Genomic DNA, 21,508 nt, shown 5'->3' on the forward strand with positions numbered 1-21,508 from the left:
TATTGAACTAAATGCCCGTGTTTTGTGTATTTGTGTCTTATTGTGTTGAGATAAAGAACTACTCTAAACTTGACTATTCTTAGTCTAGTTTTAGACTAGCAAGTATTTATCTCATATTAATATAATGTTAATAGGAAAATGGACAACATATAATCACATACCTTGTTTTCTTATTAATGACATTACAAAAACGAATGAAACAGTAGCGCTAGATAATAAATATTTAGAGCCTGTCGTTGATGAGTCTAATGTTATTTTGAATATAACTAATTTGGTACTATTGTTTGTAGCTAAATATTGACACACATGACCAAATTATGAACTTTTGTCGTACAACCAACAGTGCGGCCTTTATCAGAACTGCAGAACAAAAGTGTATAATTTTAATATTAAACCATATGCTGCTATGTCTCGAAAGCTGTGTTTGTATAAAAGACTACATAAATAAGGTACTCGTTTTGCTTTTATTTCATCGTTCGTTAGAACGTTACAAAGGCCGCTGCTATTCTTGTATCAAATAATAAAGTATTGAAAGGGTAATTGCAGTGAACTTTTTTCTATATCATTTCTATTTAATTTGAATGATGATGCTAGGGGGCAATGTTAATTTACATTAAAGAAACAGGATGAAGTGTAAGGTCGGGAGCTCCTTCAAAACCGTAAGACACCCACTGCTTTGCCTTGACCGTTCCAAGGCGGCGTCTCAAGTTTTATTCGTATATATGTGTGTTTGTTATTTACTTGCTTTTCTTGATTTCTTGCCATATATAATAAGTCGCAGATTGAAAGACCGACTGACTGATCGATTGACTCACTGCTTACTCACATTCTTACTGAATAAACAAATACATTAGTACATAAATACATAAATACACAAATACACAAATACATAAATATATAAATACATAAATACATAAATACATAAATACATAAATACATAAATACATAAATACATAAATACAATAAATGCATTAACTATAAAAATACATAAATAAATAAAGTTGGTTTTTACACATAACTTAAAGTAGATACTTACGTCCACCTTGGCATTGTAGGTTGTTGCAGTCAAGACATTTTTTTCTTGTCTCATCTGTTTTAAATCTATGAGCGGATACAGGTGTTCGCTGATTTTGTAGAACCATGTCATTACCAATAATACTCGCTCGATGTCTCTCAGTGAAACAAAGCTGCATTCATCCTTAATGAAAAACAACAAAACATAGTTTAATTAAGGAATGCATTAATTTCTTTTATTAAGAGCAACAAGAAGCTTTCTACCGTCATGGGTGTATTCATTAATCAAGGATATAGTAAGAATTTGCGATTGAAATTTTAAGAAGTGAAACACATTAAGAACAACAATGCAATCACAAGGCCCTTGCAATATTTTACTTTTAACAAAGGGTAATAACTACTTAACAATAAATCAGTCGTGAAATCTCGACCAAATGTATTCTTTACTTGGAACTTTTTTCTGTTAATGTTTGACGGCAATGGCATGCAAAATAAAGAGGCATTGCGCACAAAAGCTTATTTCTTCAATTATGAACAAAGGGCAATAACTTATTAACAATTAATAATTAATCAGGGCACTCATCGAGAATTAACATGCCTTATTTATGTATTACAGGGATTGATTGATTAACCAGTTTTTATCTTTTGTTAATGTTGTATTCAACATGTGTTATTTTTTGTAATCGTTGTTATAAAATGACATAAAACAATAAGCTTATGATGAGGTATATAAAACCGAACAAAATATTGTTTAAACACATGTTTTCCTGCCAAAAAGATATGGAACGACTTGCCTGTCGTCTGTTGATATTTCGGCATTTTCCATGAAAAGATGTGGGTTTAAATCATATGATATGAGCTTATAGTATGCAGTGTGATTGCCATAGCATTGTGTAGGTATGTTTTTGAATGATGTGTGTTTGTGATAATATGCTGTGTGTTTGTGATGACATGCTGTGGGTTTGCCTTAGTCTGCTGTTTGTTTGTTATGATATGCTGTGTGTTTGTGATGATATGCTGTGTGTTTGTGATGGTATGCTGTATATCTGTGATGATATGCTGTGCGTTTGCCGTAGTCTGCCGTGTGTTTGTCATGATATGTTGTGTGTTCGTCATGGTATTCTGTGTATTTGCCATGTTATGCTCTGTGTTAGTTGTTCTTTACTGCGGGTCTATCAAACATGATGTCCTTTTCAGTCGCTATGATATTAGTTGGCGTTATTTTCATACGGAACACTCGGTTCTTGTCACGCGAAGGATGCGTTCTTTGTATTTCGTAACCATAAGATCTTTACCCATTGTTTCTATAGTTAGGTGAACCACCTTTTAAAATCGGTCGTGTCTTACTATCATAATACTAAAACGCATAATAAAGACGCAATTTCAATTATATTCCAAAATGTCTTGGATTTGACCGCCGTGTAAATAAAATATATGTACTGGAAGTGATGAGAAATATATATTCAATTAATCAGCGAATACGTTAGTATCGACGGTTCATATGGCAAACAAGGGATGAAAAATACACATATTTATATCAAAGCTATATAGCTTACCTATTTTGAAACAGTAATTTATTGAATTTAACAACAACGAGTAAGTCGATCGGCTAAAAATAATAGATGCAATGAAACACACAGTTTAAACTGCAAAAACTGTTTGACTCGGTGGTTATTAAGCGAAATTAAGTTAAAATGTCTTTTTTAAAAAGATAACCGTAAGTAAATAAATAGTAAAAGCACGATTATATGTACACTTAAAAATATTTACAGTCAGTATATGACAGTGTAACAGAGCTGGTAGAAATCAGGAACTGGTTAATTACCTGAATATTTAACATTATATTGCTTTCGTAATTGCTGTAATTTGATTTGAAATAGTTATAACAACTAAACTTAATAAAATTATTAATTAATTGTAAACAAATAACCATTGTATTTCACTTGATAGCAAATTAAAAAGTTATAAGAAGAAGTTGCCAATGTGCTAAGTTTGGTCGCACAAGTCAACATCAGTCATGTTCGTACAATCTATGTTATATTTGCTATACCTTTCGATCTCTCATATATTGCTGTGCAGTTGCAAGAATGTCACTTAATGATTCTGTAAGGCCTCCTCTGTATCTGCGATCATTTTCGATGACCATTTTCTTGTGAAAAATATTAAAATATATTACAAAACACACACATATGAATTATCATAAAACATTAAAAAGCTATTTTTATATAGAAAAATTTAACTCATTGTAATATTATGTTAATGATTATACGTATACTATTGTAAGGTATAAAGCTATCTTTTTGTTTGCGGCAAAAAATACTTACACATTGCTTGACAATCTGCAGTATGTATAACTTTTCTACTTCAGTGTTAAGCTGACCAAAGTCCCACACAAGGGGAAGCAAACTTTGAGGGAGTGGCTGTACTCTGTACACCTTGAGAAAACATGTTACAATGAGAAGACAATTCGTGCCATCAACTGATATAAATGTAATGTCATATGCTAATGACTATATAGATGTTACACTACGAAACGCTTGCACATAAGAAAGTTAAAATTAATGCGAGAGTGGGTCCAGTATTATGTTTGCCACCTCTACTTACCAGACGCCTCATGGGCACCTTCCCAAGGGTATCAGTGGTTTCACTGGCATCTACGTGGTAGCCAAGACCAGCTTGTTCCAGTTGTTCAATAAAATTATCAGGGTGTCTGCAATTAGTTTGAATGACAGTACTAAACAAACAACATTGGCTTAAACTCATTTTTTAATATTTTGTATCACTGACGAGTTCCACGTTTTTCTTTTCAAATTTGCATTATTACAATTTAACACACAATCAATTAAGTTATGTAGCATGACGATTTGTCAAATCAGAATATTTACTTAACATGGTTAAAATACAGTATTACATTTCTTACTCAAAACTCATTGTCTACATGTCTTATTTGCACAAAATATATTTAATAGTGCGTCAAACAGTACATTACTATCTATCGGAAACAAAACTGTCCAGGTTTAAACGTTTTCCTTAACCCCATCTCGCAAACACAACTTGAATGTTAAAATTGGAAATGAAACTGGGATAACTGGTGATATAATGCAAGCGATTTCGCATATGATTTGTTTTATATCGAAAAAGCACTTACATATTCTTAAACAAAAAAGTATGACAACAAATGATCGGTATTTAATCTTACTTTCTATATGGATTGCATGCTGCGATTATTTTGAGGTTAGTGTACATCTCTATTTGTTTTCCACAGATGGATTTGTCGCACATTATTTCCTTAAAAATACCACTGGCCTCTGTGGTATTTGCCTCGTCAAAAAAGAGAACGGTATACATCTGCTTGCCATGTTCGTTTACATTTTGATTTGCTATTTCTTCTGCCCGTTGAACGGTTTTCTTGATATGGCGTTTCGTCGTTCCTCCATGTACCTTTTAAATATTAATATTTCGATGTATTTCTAAAGTTTTATTACAGCATACTTCCAAAGAATACAAATGGAAATGAACTAAATTTTCGTGAAACTTAGAAGAGCTACAAAAAATCATAATATTTGATAGATGCACACTGTACTGATCATATTTTTAAAAATTCAATCACCTTTACAAGTATCATGTTTTTGGTCCTACTACCAGGTGGACATTGCAGATCACACATAAATTTCACAAGACGCGTTTTACCACATCCGGTCTCTCCCATCACTATAACTGGTATGCCGCACCTACAAAAAATGGTCATGTTATGTTATATCATGTACACGTATAGGTAAAATACCAGCATTTAATATTACTCGAAACATTCGGGCAACAAATTCCTCCGAACGCATTTTCATGTCTTATTCAAATTATAATCTGATCGCTAATTAATTTAACATGCATATTATTGCATGATTTCCGTACAAAAAACTAACTTTTGCTTAAATTGCTTTAATGTAGGTAAAACAATGGGCTAAGGTTTATGATCTTCGATAAATACCCCAAATATATGTGCATGATTTAATTGAATATCTTTCGTGGATAGCAATAAGTGTGGATGCACGGAAATTGTACTTTCTATATCAAAAAATGTAAAGGTGCTAATTTTTGCAATATTAACCGGTTATGGTTATTAGTAGGAAAGTGCATTCCCATAATTTCCTTTGTGAAGTTTCAATTGAGTACATGTTGTGGTGAGACAATATATTTTATCCATAACTGACATTGAATAAAATGTAAAAGGCGACGGACGGGGTGAGTAGTTAAGATCAAACTATCGCACTATTTGAAGCATAGTCGAGCTAAATAATAATCCAGTAACAAAAAATACATTTATATGTTTTATGCTATAAAAAGAATTTCTGAAGTAATGAAAACAATGCCGCAATAAACGATTTACCTTAAAAGATTTATTTAATTCCTTTTATATACATGCCAAAATTGTTTATTTACAGCGTGGTTGACCACGCAAAGTCGATTCCTTACATGCCTGCAAATAACATCCACTACGCGCGTTGTGTACCTGGTATCGAGACGTCACAACCGAAAAGTGAGAGTACTTGATTGCAATTTGCATTATTCCGACAGAGGACCGTTTTATCGGTCAATCTTCGTTTGATCAACATTGACACATAACATTCGCAATTTGTTCAAATATTATTTTGGCCGATATGTCACTATTAAAAGATTTGATAAAATTAGCATCCTATCGGGACCGGGTATACCCACTGAATCCACTGAACCCATGTATATTGTTCCAAGAAACATTTTTTGAGAATCGAGAGAAAGTAAAAGAATTTTCTTAAAAATAAATCAAATAAATGACCGTGTTGTGTTTACACTGGCGCAGTCGCCTGCCTCACTTTGAAATTGATGGAGAAATTTTATGAAGAGGACCGTAAAAATTGAATAGATTAGGGATACATTTGGATTATTTCAGTTGAAGTTAGATTTTGGAAGGCAGTTAATATTTTTTATCCTCATTTTGGTATTGTTTATATTTTTGCAAGCGTAGTTATGTTAGTGAAACAAAATTCTTTGAGTGCACGCGTGTGACGTCATCACGAGCGCGCGTTCTTAATGTAACCAAAGTGATCGAAATCAGGTAACGATTGATATAAGGGAATCGTACAAAAAGTATTGTCGGGTTACATGTCGTGGTGAAGACAATAACCAATGAATATTCAGAGTTTGTGTTTTTAAGTTGAAGTTTTCGTCGGTTTATCACTCATGTAGTTATAGAACGGCGCTCGAGGAAACAGTTGGTTAAGCTACTTTTCAAATACTAACTACACAAACCTATTCCAGTAACTAACAGCTGCCCAACTTGAAACAGATGAAGGTTGAGATAAGAGTAGATTGTTTTTTATTACCAATCACCATACAAGTTAAAAGATATGTTACATTATAGGTGTCACACACAACTAACTAACCGATGGATGATTCGAATTAATCTTTTTTATCAATGAGAACATAAATACATTGATTATATTACCTAAATCGCATATATATTGCCAGTATTTTCTTTATATTGTCCATCGTTAATTCGTAAGTTGGGTCCGGATCGTGGATTTTCTCAACACCCATTACGGTACACAACTTCTTGAGTTTCTCTGTTCTAAAACAAGTAAGCATATTAACTGTATTCAAGACCTTACAATTATTAGAATCTGGGTCGATTCAATATTTAAGTAAGGGTGGATAGATATTTGTTCGGAAGAGCATTAACCTTCACTTATCTGCTCATATATTTCGCAGAACCATACAAAATATAGACAATAACAATGGTCACATCATCATCATCATCATCATCATCATCATCATTACCGTCATCATCATCATCATCATCATCATTATCATCATCATTATCATCATCATCATTATCATCATCATCATCATCATCATCATCATCATCATCAGCATCATCATCATCATCATCATCATCATCATCATCATCATCATCATCATCATCATCATCATCATCATCATCATCATCATCATCATCATTATAGTCCTCCTCCTCCTCATCATCATCCATCTCCGTCTCGACTTTCTCCTCCTCCTCCTCCTCCTCCTCATCATCATCAGCAGCAGCAGAATCGTCGTGGTCGTAATATTCATAATAATTTTGATCACACTCTACATCATTCACATCATCATTTTTTGTTTCCTTCTTCATCTTAATTATTATTTTCTGTATAACTTTAAACTGAAATTTTCTGTGTTTGAGAGAAAACATGTTATAGGTTGATCGTAATCGCGCTGAAGGCACTGAAGTTCCATAATCTTAGACGCAACTCATTTTTCAAAATTATCTTACATCTTTTTAAATCGCAAGTTTGAAATGTTTATCATCATATTAATGTTATAGAGATAACTTAAATAAAATAACAACAACACGTCTCTTTTTTAGACGTTCTGAAAGCATTATAAATATTATGAAAATGGTATAATGAGAACCAGTCAATATAAAATAAAATTTGCTATTACCATTATATTAAATGAATATAGTGATAATATCGAGTATACGCTGGCCAAAACGCTATAAGACCAATTTTCGCATAACGCGTGTCATTTGAATGCTTCGAAAAAAAACTGCGTGTTTCATATTAACTATATTTTGATGGTGGAGAAATAAACTCATAATAAACCATGTGAGGACAAATATGATGTTAACTCCCGTAGTATACTTTGTAATCTACTGATACTAATGTGTGCTTTGACTCTTATAACATACAATTTATGCGGTGAATACATGACTAAAAAGTGAAAAAACAGACAAACTACACAATTGTTTTACTTTTGTTTTTCAATTCAATTATTTAGAAACATAAATTTTTCAAACTTTGTTTCAAAATGAAAGCATGTTCGCCGAATATCTTTTTAAAATATATTTCTTATTATATTTAGTTGTTTTTTATATTCGTTTTTAGCTATTATAAGCATTTTTGTCGTTTTCTATATTATACCTGTAGTTAATGGTGAACTCCATGCAACTATGACGTCGTATTTGTAATAAGCAAAAATATACACTTCCGCGAGACGTATAATTCGCCAAAACTTCTATGAAGCCTTTGTAAACTTTAATAAATAACAATCCAATGAAACTTTACATATCCAGAAGCCAGGGCCTTATGAATGGAATTATGTAAAGATTTGACCTGTTATTGAAGTAAACAAAGGAAACGTAGCACCTAGTTGACCCTTTCTTTGTGCGAATGCAGGTTGAGTGTGTGCTGTTTACTATCGTATCTCATTACTTGAGTTTACCCGTCGCTTGAGTCTAACAAAGAATGAACCAAAACATAATTATAATAATAAATGTATTGGTATTAACCAGCAGTTTATTAAATTCTCAAGCAAACCACATTAAAACTTGAGCTACGCTGGCCGAAAGACCACAAGACCCATGTTCGCATGACGCGGCAATGAAAGTTTGATTTAAATGTTTGGAAAGAAAACTGCGTGTTCAAGCAAACCATATTAATTTTCTTTATAATATTTTTCACAAGAAATTAAATGCTTCATTTTATTTCTATCCATTTCATCTTTTTTAATTTTCATGTATTGACATAAATGTGTTACACCTCTACCCCTCCCAGTCACCAATATTAGTACTAAAAATTACGCTTTTTTAAAATATCATTATAAAAAGGTTGAAATTGTTGTTGTTGTTGTCACTTGTTAGTCGCATATTCACCGCATGAAATGTGTGTTATGCGATTATGGATAATTTATTTCCAATTGTCACGATTTTCTCAATTAATAGCGTATAACGTATCATTATGGAACATAATGAAAATTAATGTATGTGCATATTACAATAAAACATTTTTATGCCCCCGGTAGGGTGGCATATAGCAGTTGAACTGTCCGTCAGTCAGTATGTCAGTCAGTCTGTCCGTCCGTCCGAAAAAAACTTTAACATTAGCCATAACTTTTTCAATATTCAAGATAGCAACTTGATATTTGGCATGCACGTACATCTCATGAAACTGCACATTTTGTATGGTAGAAGTTCAAGGTCAAGGTCATCCTTCAAGGTCAAAGGTCAAATATGTTTTTTTTCAAAGCTGCATTCTCACGAAGCTGCACATTTTGAGTGGTGGAAGGTCAGGTTAATCCTTCAAGGTCAAAGGTCAAAAAATAAATATTGTTTTTAAAAGCGGCGCAATAGGGGGTATTGTGTTTCAGACGAACACATCTCTTGTTCTTTTAACATTAGTTTATTTGACTTACATAATGAAATAATGGTTCTGTTGATCACTTAGTAAAATGGTATTGAGTTTTTCCGTTGTTCTCCCGTTGATCAGAAAAGGCTGTGTGTGTGTGTTTATAATCCTTTCAAAAACACACACCGTATCAACCGCTAGTTATTAAATCATTAATTAAACCAGCGTTGTTTGTACCAGGGTGATACGTGTTTTTTTTTTACTCGAGCGAATTCCGGGATCAGTCTTCTGCGAACCTCCGAATTTTTCCCAGCCATATCAGACCCCCCCCCCTTCCGCTGTACAAGCATAAATCAGTCAAGCGTCATCAAAGAAATTACGCAAAAGACGCATTCTAGTGTATTGCATCAATTGCATTCTCGACAACACATTGTTATTCAGCAATCGTTTATTAATAGCCTCATATTTGAAATGAACTGTGTTGCGCAGAAATACCACTTGCCTGACGTAGCACGTAGTGGACTATTTTAATCATTCATAAACTTCCTTTTCCGCGACACGTATAGTTAAAATATGTTTTTGACTTTTTATAAAAACAATCCTTTAAAATTTATTTAATTTAACACGATAGTCATATTATGTTTCAATTTGTAACTGATTGTAGTTAAAGTCAACAACTGAAAACTAACATTTGATGAGCCCAATAATGTTAAATTTTGTTTTATGATAATTAATAATATGATAGGAATTTACAAGTAAATTTAATTATCATAACTGTATGTCAGAAATAATCAAGAGATGTTTTAATAATATGACAAAATCATATATGCATGTCAGACATTAAATATATGTTTGAATAATGTAAGAAAGTATTAAACGTTTATTTACATCAATATTTATAGATAAAATAACTGTTGTAATTAATGATACATCTAATATCATAATAATAAGGGTTCTATAAAGAAAATATTTGAACGTTAGAAACAATAATAACATAAATGAAGTTTGGAAATTTAACAAGTCAAACTTTGTGATATAGTGGCCATGAATATAGGATTTGAAGATTACTATTTCTCGAAGGTAGAAACATGACATATCTTTGCATTCATTGTAGAGTAGACTAAATCAGCAATTTGAAAGGTCAAAAATAGTATACTTAGATAGGAGAGTCTGCTACTTAGAGCCTGTTTATTTAACAAGGCATTCAAATTGATAAAGTGGTCAACGGTATTGATACAGGAATGCTAATCTTATTATATTATTTCATATATCCATTGAAATATGCGGATTACAGTGATACCTTATTTGCATCAGTCATACAAAGTATTGCACCGAGAAACTTAATCCTATTCAACTATGAGATTACATTAAAACTTTCTATCACCACAAATAATAAAATCAGATGTCTGGAGGGATTATTCGATATATGGATAAACATACAAATAAGTTGGTTACCATACTCATTGGGGAGTGTCCTGTAGAACGGTAATTTAGCGATCAACCAATAAAATAGCAAGATAATTCTATGACCAAACCAATTAGAAGTCAACAAGTAGCCAATCAAATCTGTTATAAGAAATAGTATTATTTTATATTTGTGTGTATTTCAATATAAAACGGGATGTTTTATGTAGGATTATTCTTCTGCGGTTAGATTTGTCACGTTTTCTTATCGTGGCGGCCATATTGGCCGCCGCGCTGTAAAATTGTATTTCATGAACATTAGCAAGCGTTGTATTAGAAAATATTCAACAGAAATAAATCGCGATGACAACAGAAACGAACTTTGTTTGTTAGTGTGTGTTCTCCACGAACAATACGTAATTACGTCACACTATCAACAACTCGCTTCATTCAAATATCTGTGGTATTCTGTGTAGGGTAAGCGTCATACAAACATTTAACATTTGTTCGAAGCTGCTCGTGGGGAACACCTTTTTTATTTACTCTTGGTAAGTGATATCAAATTGCATCCCGATTATCGTGTGTGTGTCATACTGTAATATTGACAAATAATATGCTATACATTTCTGTGACATACGAACTATATTATTACATAATATTGAAAACTAACCTGTGTAGGACGTCGGCGTTTTCACGCAGTGGAACCTTATTTCTTGTCAGACCATCTATCAACGGTTTTTGCATGATACTTTTTTCCAACACTTCATTGGTTTGAACGTCAATCATATCACCGGTTGAGTTTTCGATGTTGAAGCCAAGAAATGTAAATGACCCACGATCAAAGTTGAATAAAATGTAAGGATGAGGGCTGAAGTAAAAATAAAAATACTACGACACCTGCATATTTTTATCCTTATATTTGCAAACATAGACGAGTAAACTTTGAAAGTCAATACCTTGTCTCCCACGTTCTCCTAAACTCGAAGCGACTGAGCACCGTGTCATCGTTAACAGTAGATCCTGATTTAGGGTTCTCTTCACTAATGTCATCGCCGTTAGATTGTTGTTCAACGTTCGGCGATGATTCCATGTTATCAGAATTATCTTCACTAATGTTGAGTGAACGCGTAGCAAAATCCTTTAATTCATGAATAATTGTCAATCATGTTAAAAAAAATATAACACGAACTAAAGAATTAAATAATTATGGATGACAAAATGGCTCTGTAAAAAAATTCCTTTAACTTATTTACAACATACACACAGCCTCAGTAAGTTATCACGTACAAACAATTTCTACCTTTGACATCTGTATCAGGAACCGCAGAACAAAAATGGAAAATCCAGGAAGATCTTCTTCTGCAGCACAGCTCACAAACTGGTTTTGTTCATAATCAACGAGTTGTGTGTTCAGGAAAGATACAAAGTGTTGTATCTCTGACCACGATGGGTTAACTATGCCACATCGCCTATCAAAAGAATTCATATTGATTGTAAAAACTATTAAATTAAACAGCTGCATTAATACAAAACTTAAAATGTGAAGTATTAAAAAAAATCCCTTTTTTCCTTAATGACCGCGCCATTTAATTACATAAAATTGTCCTACGCAGTAGCAGATGGACCCTATAAAAATGTCTTGGAATCCAAGTATACGAACCCCAATAAAACATTTAAACAACGTGTTGGTGGGTCAGCAAACTCTGTTGAGTACACCACTTTTTGTGTCTGATCTAACTTGCAAAGATATTCATACGCGCGTTGAAACTCCACGCTTTTGAAGTTTGTTTCATCGAAACGCTGTTCAGGTAAGTCTTCTAAAATTGTAAATGCATTTTTGTATCAAAAAAGATATCAAAAATAAATTATCTCACGGTAAAGGAAAGATAAGTCTTATTCGTGGTAAAATTAAACACATTCTTTGTATGAAGAATCTCTCAGTATATTGAAAAAATAAATATATTTTGGTGATGAACTTATTTTTGAATTGATAGTTTGTCATTTGCTTTTATTTATATTCAATATGAATAAATATGGAATGATGAACATTTTGCTCATTTTCAAATGTGGGCGTTATGCTACAGTAGATTAACAAGAAGAACCGACATTTCTAACGGGGTTATAGTTTGCTGCTCTAAATGAAAGTGCATTTTTACCACAAATATTTTAAATATAGATATTCGTCGATACTATTTTGGTAAGTCAATTATAGATTATTTATGTGTTTACAACAATGATATGATAATTACTATTTTTATGTGTCCCAGTCTATACTGGGGGACATATTGTTTTTTCCCTGTCTGTTTGTTGGTTTGTTTGTTTGTTTGCGTCAAACTGTAACATTGGACATAACTTTTGCAATATTGAAGATGGCAACTTGATATTTGGCATGCATGTGTATCTTATGGAGCTGCACATTTTGAGTATTGAAAGGTCAAGGTCAAGGTTATCATTCAAGGTCGAAGGTCAAGGTCAAATATTGAAGATAGCAATTTGATATTTAGCATGCATGTGTATCTCATGTAGCTGCACATTTTGAGTGGTGAAATATCCAGGTCTTCCTTCAAGGTCAAAGGTAAAGGTCGAAGATCAAATATATGGGGGGCATAGTGTTTGTTTATTAAATTATAAATATTCCTGCATATCTACCAATATATTTAGATCGCGAGGATACTATTCAAAATGACGTTATATTAAATTGTCCGACATTCCACTAAAAAGATATGTTCGAAAAAGACGTGTATTAACATTTCAAATATATTTGGTTGATCCGCGTGTGGCCAGTTGACTTATATGTTGTTATTTTCTTTCTTCTTTTGTATTTCTGTTCTGTATCTATAGATATACAAGAGCACCGCGTTGCGGGTGCAGACCGCTCATCTATTTTCTTTTTAAAGGTGAAGGGACTCTCATTTTCAATCACAAAGGAGAGAGGGGTGGAGTGAAGAGGGGTGTATAGTGTGGGGGTGTGGAATTTATTGCATTATCTTCCAAAAATGCGAAAAAAAAATAAAAACATTCGGGGAGGGGGGTGGCGGGGGGTCTGGCGGAGAGTGGGGGGATTTTTGGGTGCGATGGTTGGACGGTATTTCAAACATAAAATAATAAAAATAAATATTTGTGTTTTTAAACCGTTTCAAAAAAAGAATTGGGGGTGGGGGGTAAAGTGTGAGGGTGTGGTGGTCATTTGTGAGATGATCTTAAAAAAAAGAAAAAAAATTTAGGGGGGGGGTGCGATGGTTGGACGGTATTTCAAACATAAAATAATAAAAATAAATATTTGTGTTTTTTAACCGTTTCAAAAAACAAATTTGGGGGTGGGGTGTGGTGGGGGGTTAAAGTGTGAGGGTGTGGTGGTCATTTGTGAGATGACCTAAAAAAAAAATTAGGGACGGGAGGGGGGAGGGGGGGGGAGGGGGGGAAGGGGGGGAGGGCACAGGGGATGGTTTGTGTGGAGTCTATTGTGGTATGTCCGGTAACAGTAGTTTATCAAAGTATCAATAAAATCTAATCATAAATAAAGAAGTTATGGCAATTTTAGCAAAATTTTATAATTTGACCTTGAGAGTCAAGGCCATTCAAAGGTCAAGGTAAAATTAAACTTGCCAGGTACAGTAACCTCATGATAGCATGAAAGTATTTGACGTTTGAAAGCAATAGCCTTGATACATAAGAAGTAAAGTGGATCGAAACACAAAATTTAACCATATATTCAAAGTAACTAAGTCAAAAAAGGGCCATAATTCTGTAAAAATGACAACCAGAGTTATGCAACTTGTCCTTTTACTGTACCCTTATGATAGTTTGCGAGTGCTCCAAGTATGAAAGCAATATCTATGATACTTTAGGGGTAAAGTGGACCAAAACACAAAACTTAAACAAATTTTCAATTTTCTAAGTATAAAAAGGGCACATAATTCTGTCAAAATGCCAGTCAGAGTTACATTACTTTGCCTGCACAGTCCCCTTATGATAGTTAATAAGTGTTGCAAGTATGAAAGCAATAGCTTTGATACTAGAGGAATAAAGTGGACCTAAACACAAAACTTAACCAAATGTTCAATTTTCTAAGTATAAAAAGGGCACATAATTCTGTTAAAATGCACGCCAGAGTTATCTTACTTTGCCTAATCAGTCCCCTCATGATAGTAAGTAAGTGTACCAAGTTTGAATGCCATAACATTGATACTTTCTGAGAAAAGTGGACCTAAACGCAAAACTTAACCAAAATTTTCAATTTTCTAAGTATAAAAAGGGCACATAATTCTGTCAAAATGAACGCCAGAGTTATCTAACTTTGCCTGCCCAGTCCCCTCATGATAGTTAGTAAGTGTACCAAGTTTGAATGCAATAGCATTGATACTTTCTGAGAAAAGTGGACCTAAACGCAAAACTTAACTGGACGCCGACGCCAACGCCGACGCCGACGCCGACGCCAAGGTGATGACAATAGCTCATTTTTTTTTTCAAAAAATAGATGAGCTAATAAGATGGGATCAATAATATTTAATGATCCGAAATAAGCCACGAAATATGGCACAACACTCCGTAATTGGGTGTGATGCAGCTGAGAAATGAGCTGAAAAAGACATTCGCTATCTTTGATCTAATTGATATTACTGATTATCATTTATCAATACCTACTAAAACATCGTCATGACCAAACTTTTTGTTTATTTTTGTTATTCTTCTCTTCTTATAATTTCTCCATTCTATCTCCCACTTCTTGCGGGCTGGGCTCACGATAGCGTGTTCTCATCAAATTATCTCTTACATTAGGGCATCACATAATGTACACCAACATAGGTGTTTACAGGATGAGGATAAGTTTGTTCTACTCCCTCAAAATGAAAAGTAAAGGGCTTCAACAAATGAATATGTTAGAGCTAGTTTGCTGGCTTGCAATTCATCTTCTTAGAGGAGGCGATATCCACCAAAATCCTGGACCCGACAACTCTCTTGATATGTTTTCCTCATCTACGGGTACATCTTTTCCATCTTAAATACCTGATGTAATATTTGCACATAATCTAAAAATTGTCCATTACAACGTTCAGAGATTCCTCGCCAAGAAAGATATTTTATATGCCGACCTTAATTATTTTGACATTATAGTTTTTACTGAAACTTGTCTCAGCTCAACAGTTGACACTGCCGACTTACTTTTCCCTTCCTATCACACGCCATTTAGACGCAATAGACGTAACGATCCCCATGGAGGCATTCTAGTATACATAAAATCTGATCTCTTTGCCATTGAGCGACCTGACCTACAAATAGACGATCTAGAATGTCTATGGGTTGAATTACGTATCAAGGGAAGGCGTCTTTTATTTGGATCTTTCTATAGACCACCTAACTTTTGCCCTTATATACTAGAATGCATAAACGATTCGATCTCACTAGCCGTTGACACAGGTATTGAAAACGTTATTATCACAGGTGATTTCAACCTCGACATGAATAAACCACAGTGTAGGATTAAACTAGACTCCCTTCTTTTACAGTACAATCTCACACAGGTTATTAACCAACCTACTCATTTCACTGAAACCTCGAATTCTCTTCTTGACCTTTTGATGTTAACATCCTCATTGACAGTGCTAAAAAGTGGCGTCGGAGGACCTTTTCTTGACCAACAAGTTCGGTTTCATTGTCCAGTCTACTTCGTCATAAACGTCAACAAAAAAGTTGGGACATACTTTAAACGCAAAATATGGAAGTACACAGATGGGGGACTACACTAAACTAAGACAACTTGTGCAGAACTTTGATTGGAACAACTGCTGCGATAATAACATTGACATATATACCTCAAATTTCACACGTCAACCTATCTGTTTCTGCAAAGCTACTATCCCACCCAAAACACTTACAATAAGAACAGCTGATCCTCCATGGCTACATAATAATATTCGAAAAGAAATCCGAGGCCGCAAAAGAGCATGCAAAAAGGCCAAGGCTACCAATTCAGACCGTCATTGGAACATTTATCGCCAACAACGTATTATTGTCAATTATCCTGTAAAATCAGCAAAAAAAGTTCACTTAATCTTGCTAAACAAATACGTGAAAATCATCACTCCTCATCCGACTTCTGGAAAATAATTAAAAAATTCACAAATAAAAACACCTCACAAAACGAGTTGCCTTCCTTAATTCACAAATGGTACAATATATGATTCACCTCTTGACAAAGCAAATATCCTAAATTCCTTTTTTCAATCTCAATCTACTTTAACTATACCCAGTACGCATATGCACAACTTACATTTCCAAGAGCCAGATTTCCCCGTTTTTCAATATCTCATCATTTCCCGTCAAGATGTTTTAGATTCCATAAAAGTAATGAAAACAGGAAAGGCATCAGGACCAGACAAAATAAATAGCCAAGTCCTAAAGCAAATTGCATCTGAGATTGCAGGTCCACTACAAAATCTTTTCAATTGTTCCATCAGTACTGGTAGAGTCCCTCGGAGTTGGAAAGAAACAATTGTTTGTGCACTTCACAAAAATTCTGATCCTCAGGATGTTGGAAATTGTAGAGCGATCTCCGTTTTAAGCGTTTCAAGTAAATGTATGGAGAGAATCCTCCACAAATACATGTTTAACCATTTTAGGGCTACCGATTTTATAACCCCATTTCAATCAGGTTTCATACCAAAAGATTCCACTGTCAACCAATAAGTCTCGGTATATCACACCTTTATCAAACCTATTGACGAAGATAAAGAGGTTAGAGCCGTATTTTGTGGAATTTCTAAGGCATTTGATAGAGTATGGCACGAATGACTTATTCAAAAGCTCCGACAATGTGGTATCTCTGGAAATCTTGGTTAAAAGACTACCTAAAGGGGAGGATACAGTGTGTTGTAATCTCCGGCTGCCAATCGGACCCATTTCCCATTAATGCTGGTGTTCCTCAAGGGTCTATATTAGGGCCCCTCCTCTTTTTTATATACATCAACGAAATTGTACGAGATATTCACTGTCCAATTCGCCTATTTACAGACGATGTTTAATTTAGACAGATTTTGTAATATTGATACTTAGAAATATGCTGCCAAAAATGTATGATGACTATGCTGAAACTGGAAAAGTGATGTGAATCGACATTCTACTCGAACTGGCACTGGTGGTAATCGACTCCTCACAAACAAAACTTTTCAAACTAATTTTGAAACAGAACAGTATGTGAGCATTGTTCATAATAGATCTTATAGAGGTGCCCTTGCAAAATTTATAAGTGGAACAGCACCGATAGGTATTGAACTTGGAATATATAATGGTTACAATTAGAGCAAAGACTCTGTTTCCACTGTAAGATGAGGTTCATGTAGTATAACACTATCCTCTTTATAACTCATTAAGAATTGAACTTTTGCAATCTGCAACTAGAATTAATAATGATTTTGATATTTTATCTGATGTTGATTAAGTTGGATTTATATATTATCTAATGCAAACATAGCAATATTGTGTGCCAAAGCCTGCTATAATGTCTTAAATCAAAGAAAATTAACTCTTAGTCAATGATAATTACTGACTCACTTGTAAGATTTGTATATAACGTGTAGTACTGTATCTTTTAACAGCTATGCCTAGTGTTTTAGTGTTAATGCTAAATTGTTTTACTTACTATTGTTTCAACTCTTGCCTTAAGTTTCCTTTTTAATCAAACTGTGTTATGATCTGATAAAACACGTTTCATAATTGTGCACCCATTTCGAGAATGTAAGGCATTAGCCTCATTATTCAAATTCAGTGTTTAAACTACCCATTTTAAGGCATCTTTTACCTACACGATTAACAATGATACTTTAGATTTTACCTGTATGATATGTTTATGATGTGAAATCTATGGATCACCATGCATTATTGAGATTAATGAGTATGTCATTTTATTTAAATCTCTTGTAAATCTTTTAGATTGGCAATGTACTGTATTTTAATTTGTGATATGTATGTAATGTTATACTGTGTACATTGATGAGATTATAATACAAATAAAAATAAAATAAAAAATGTCAAAATCTGGTCCCTATTCATAAAAAAAGTTCTTATTTTACAATGCAGGGAGTATTTCCTTAATTTTAATCCAGTTATTATCAGATGTTATGATTCTGATGTTGATATTCTTGTTTTAAAATACATAATTTATTAGGAAGTTACCCAATAGGAGCATTTTTTAAATGTCATTATATAGTATGTCACATAACTTAGATCATTATCAGGTAATGTTTTTTTTGTTCTACACCACTATTTTCTTTATTATTATTTTTGTTATCATGAAAACTTAACCTGATTATTTACTACGACATTTTTAATAAAGATATGTTCAAATTGCTTAATTCAAAAAGGTAAGTACCAAACCTTTTTTGTCACTGTTTCGATGGCCTTCACATTCAATTAGGCATTCTTGCGGTGACTTGCATATTACATTGGGTAATATGCTAAACACTGGATGTTTGTAATCCATTCGCTAAGAAAATAAAAACAACAAATGTAATTCAATCAACGTGCTCAACCATTTTATTTTGAACAGTCAAACTTGTCATAACAATGTTCTATTTGTTGTAATGCACTTACTGAATTGCTATTACTTTTCTTCAGCATCGGCATTGCTTCTATGAGATACAGGTCATCGTCGTCTCTTCTCCAAACATAGCCTTGCGTGTTGACAACACATTTCAGAATCAAAAGGTTGAACAGGAAGAAATCTAAACCATCTTCGACCTTAAATATTGTGACAAAATACATCAATTTAAATTTATAATTGACGCACATCTGTTGACTTGTTTTGCTTGTCGTTTGTGATTCTGATTTGGTACCAATAATGCTCTCTAGTTTGAAAACTCTGTAAACGTTTTTCAACCATCGGGAAAATGATATGAATGAACTGAGTTTTATTTCCTAATATTATTAAAATAGATATAAATATAATTTAGAGGAACTACTATACATTTTGCCCTTTTGGTATGGGACATGTGGAGTTATGAACGTTACACAATATAGAAGTAAAAATACAATGATTGTTAAAGTTATACTAAGAGCAAAAACCATAACATAAAAATTCTAAAATATATATTTCTATATCCCCTAAAGAATGTCACTAAATATATAACTATATTATTTAAATTAATGTGATAATGATAATTCATATTTCATAGAATGATAATTCATTCTAGATTAAAATATTTTAAGATTCCCTTCATTGCTAATACAATAAATCTCCAAAATATAACACAAAGTTGTATCTTATCAATACTTCAGATTTTTTCTTTTCAAACATGGACAATTAACACGGACAAATACTTTTCAGATTATGAGTAGATGTTTAAGCCAGTTGTTCACGCCATTTTGCTAAAAGCCATCAAGAAAAGAACTAAAGCAAAAGGCGATAAGTCCAATGCTGTGGCTCTTTTAATCTACACTTACTCTAAACTTAGATAAGTGATTTGTTCACTGTATAGCACAGGCATTCTATTACCCCAGAGAACACTTAATAATAAACAAGTATACTAAATTACGTTTATAATAAAAGACAATTCACGAATTTATTTAACAACATCGTTTTAAGTAAGCGCCCGGTAATGGATTAACGGAATCTCTCACACGATGATACCGATACAAACCTCAGTTGAGATATCGATATGAAACAGTCTGGGATATTTCACACCGGGAAGCGGGGTATGTTTCTTCAATACTTTTACTACTTCATCAATGTTTATTCGTTTTTCTTGTAACGGTATTGATACAAGGTTTGTCTCTAACTTGAGTTCGTTGGCTTTAGTTACGAGGCGCTCACCAACCCGTTTCACATAGAGTGACTTGCCAACCCCGGCACGATTAGACTTGACCAATCGTACAGACGATCTGAATAAAGTGTACTTTTTACTCACGTTAGTTCATACAAGATACACCATTCACTTTTTTATATATAAAGAAATTATTTAAGAATTTACTCGAACCTATTTCTAATATGTCAATTATATTTCATCATAGCATATGTTAATAAACTAAGGATTTAAGTATTACAGACTGTGTTATTGCGAAAATATATGGCTAAGGATACCCGTCTTAAGTTTATTTAGCAGACAATAAACACAAGCAGGGTAATAATGTTGTATCGATGAAAGGAAACTTGGAAAATGTTATTCAAATGTTAAACATACAAATTATATACCTGTTAAGCTCCACTACTGCTGCAGAATGCATTCTGCTGTTTGGAACGGTCAAATGTTTAAATACATATGACTTCAGTTTCTCGGAGTCCGGTGGCTGCATTCGTTGTAAATACTTGTGTAAGGCGATTCCAAACGATGACCGATTTTCGTTACTTGACTCGCAAATAACAAAAAGCCTGTACTGGCCTATATAGAATAAATCGTTATCAATTAACACACAAATATATGGTATAGAAAATGCAGGTATCCATTCCAAAGTTGTCAAACAACAGAACAACTTAACAGAAATAACATCTGCTCACATATAATGATCTGATATAATTGTTCCATCAATGAATATGCACTTGCTACACACCTGAGGTCCTCATGATATTCATTTTAACTAAAATGATGCGATACCATATATTATTAATAAAATCTGATATTCTAATGTAAAAAGATATGAATAATAAGAATATAATGGAAGTTTGATTTTCGTAACACATCGCAATACATTGTCAGAAAAATGTTGTGTACTATGCACAAAAAGCTATTCAGTGCCTGATACACATGCTATGTAATGACCATCATGCAAACCTTATCCTGAACATACTGCTCTTTTAGTAAATTGAAATGTTATATTATTCTGATCGTCGATCTTAGGAATTGTACGTTACAACGAAATTTTATAGATGATAATACTTTTAAATCTTAATGATTGTTTACATGCTAGTGAAATAGTTAACCTTAGAAGAACGATTATCACAG

The 21,508-nt window shown here is 33.3% G+C and overlaps 1 protein-coding gene across 6 annotated transcripts in view; it reads right to left on the minus strand.

Moving 5' to 3' along the window:
- The window catches only part of LOC127833710 (E3 ubiquitin-protein ligase rnf213-alpha-like), a 237,314-nt gene that overhangs the window by 59,860 nt on the left and 155,946 nt on the right, over positions 1–21,508 (minus strand). For all 6 annotated transcript variants that reach the window (XM_052359130.1, XM_052359128.1, XM_052359129.1 and 3 more), the window contains 15 exons: positions 20,761–20,947; positions 20,210–20,450; positions 19,164–19,310; positions 18,948–19,056; positions 12,235–12,391; positions 11,875–12,043; positions 11,531–11,712; positions 11,245–11,442; positions 6,494–6,616; positions 4,625–4,745; positions 4,214–4,455; positions 3,619–3,724; positions 3,339–3,449; positions 3,065–3,163; positions 1,037–1,198 (listed from right to left, as the gene is read on the minus strand). In XM_052359130.1, coding sequence (XP_052215090.1) covers positions 1,037–1,198; positions 3,065–3,163; positions 3,339–3,449; positions 3,619–3,724; positions 4,214–4,455; positions 4,625–4,745; positions 6,494–6,616; positions 11,245–11,442; positions 11,531–11,712; positions 11,875–12,043; positions 12,235–12,391; positions 18,948–19,056; positions 19,164–19,310; positions 20,210–20,450; positions 20,761–20,947 — 2,354 coding nt within the window. The remainder of the gene's footprint in view (positions 1–1,036; positions 1,199–3,064; positions 3,164–3,338; positions 3,450–3,618; positions 3,725–4,213; positions 4,456–4,624; positions 4,746–6,493; positions 6,617–11,244; positions 11,443–11,530; positions 11,713–11,874; positions 12,044–12,234; positions 12,392–18,947; positions 19,057–19,163; positions 19,311–20,209; positions 20,451–20,760; positions 20,948–21,508) is intronic.

The sequence above is a fragment of the Dreissena polymorpha genome, chromosome 6 (assembly GCF_020536995.1).
Source record: "Dreissena polymorpha isolate Duluth1 chromosome 6, UMN_Dpol_1.0, whole genome shotgun sequence".
NCBI lineage: Eukaryota > Metazoa > Mollusca > Bivalvia > Myida > Dreissenidae > Dreissena > Dreissena polymorpha.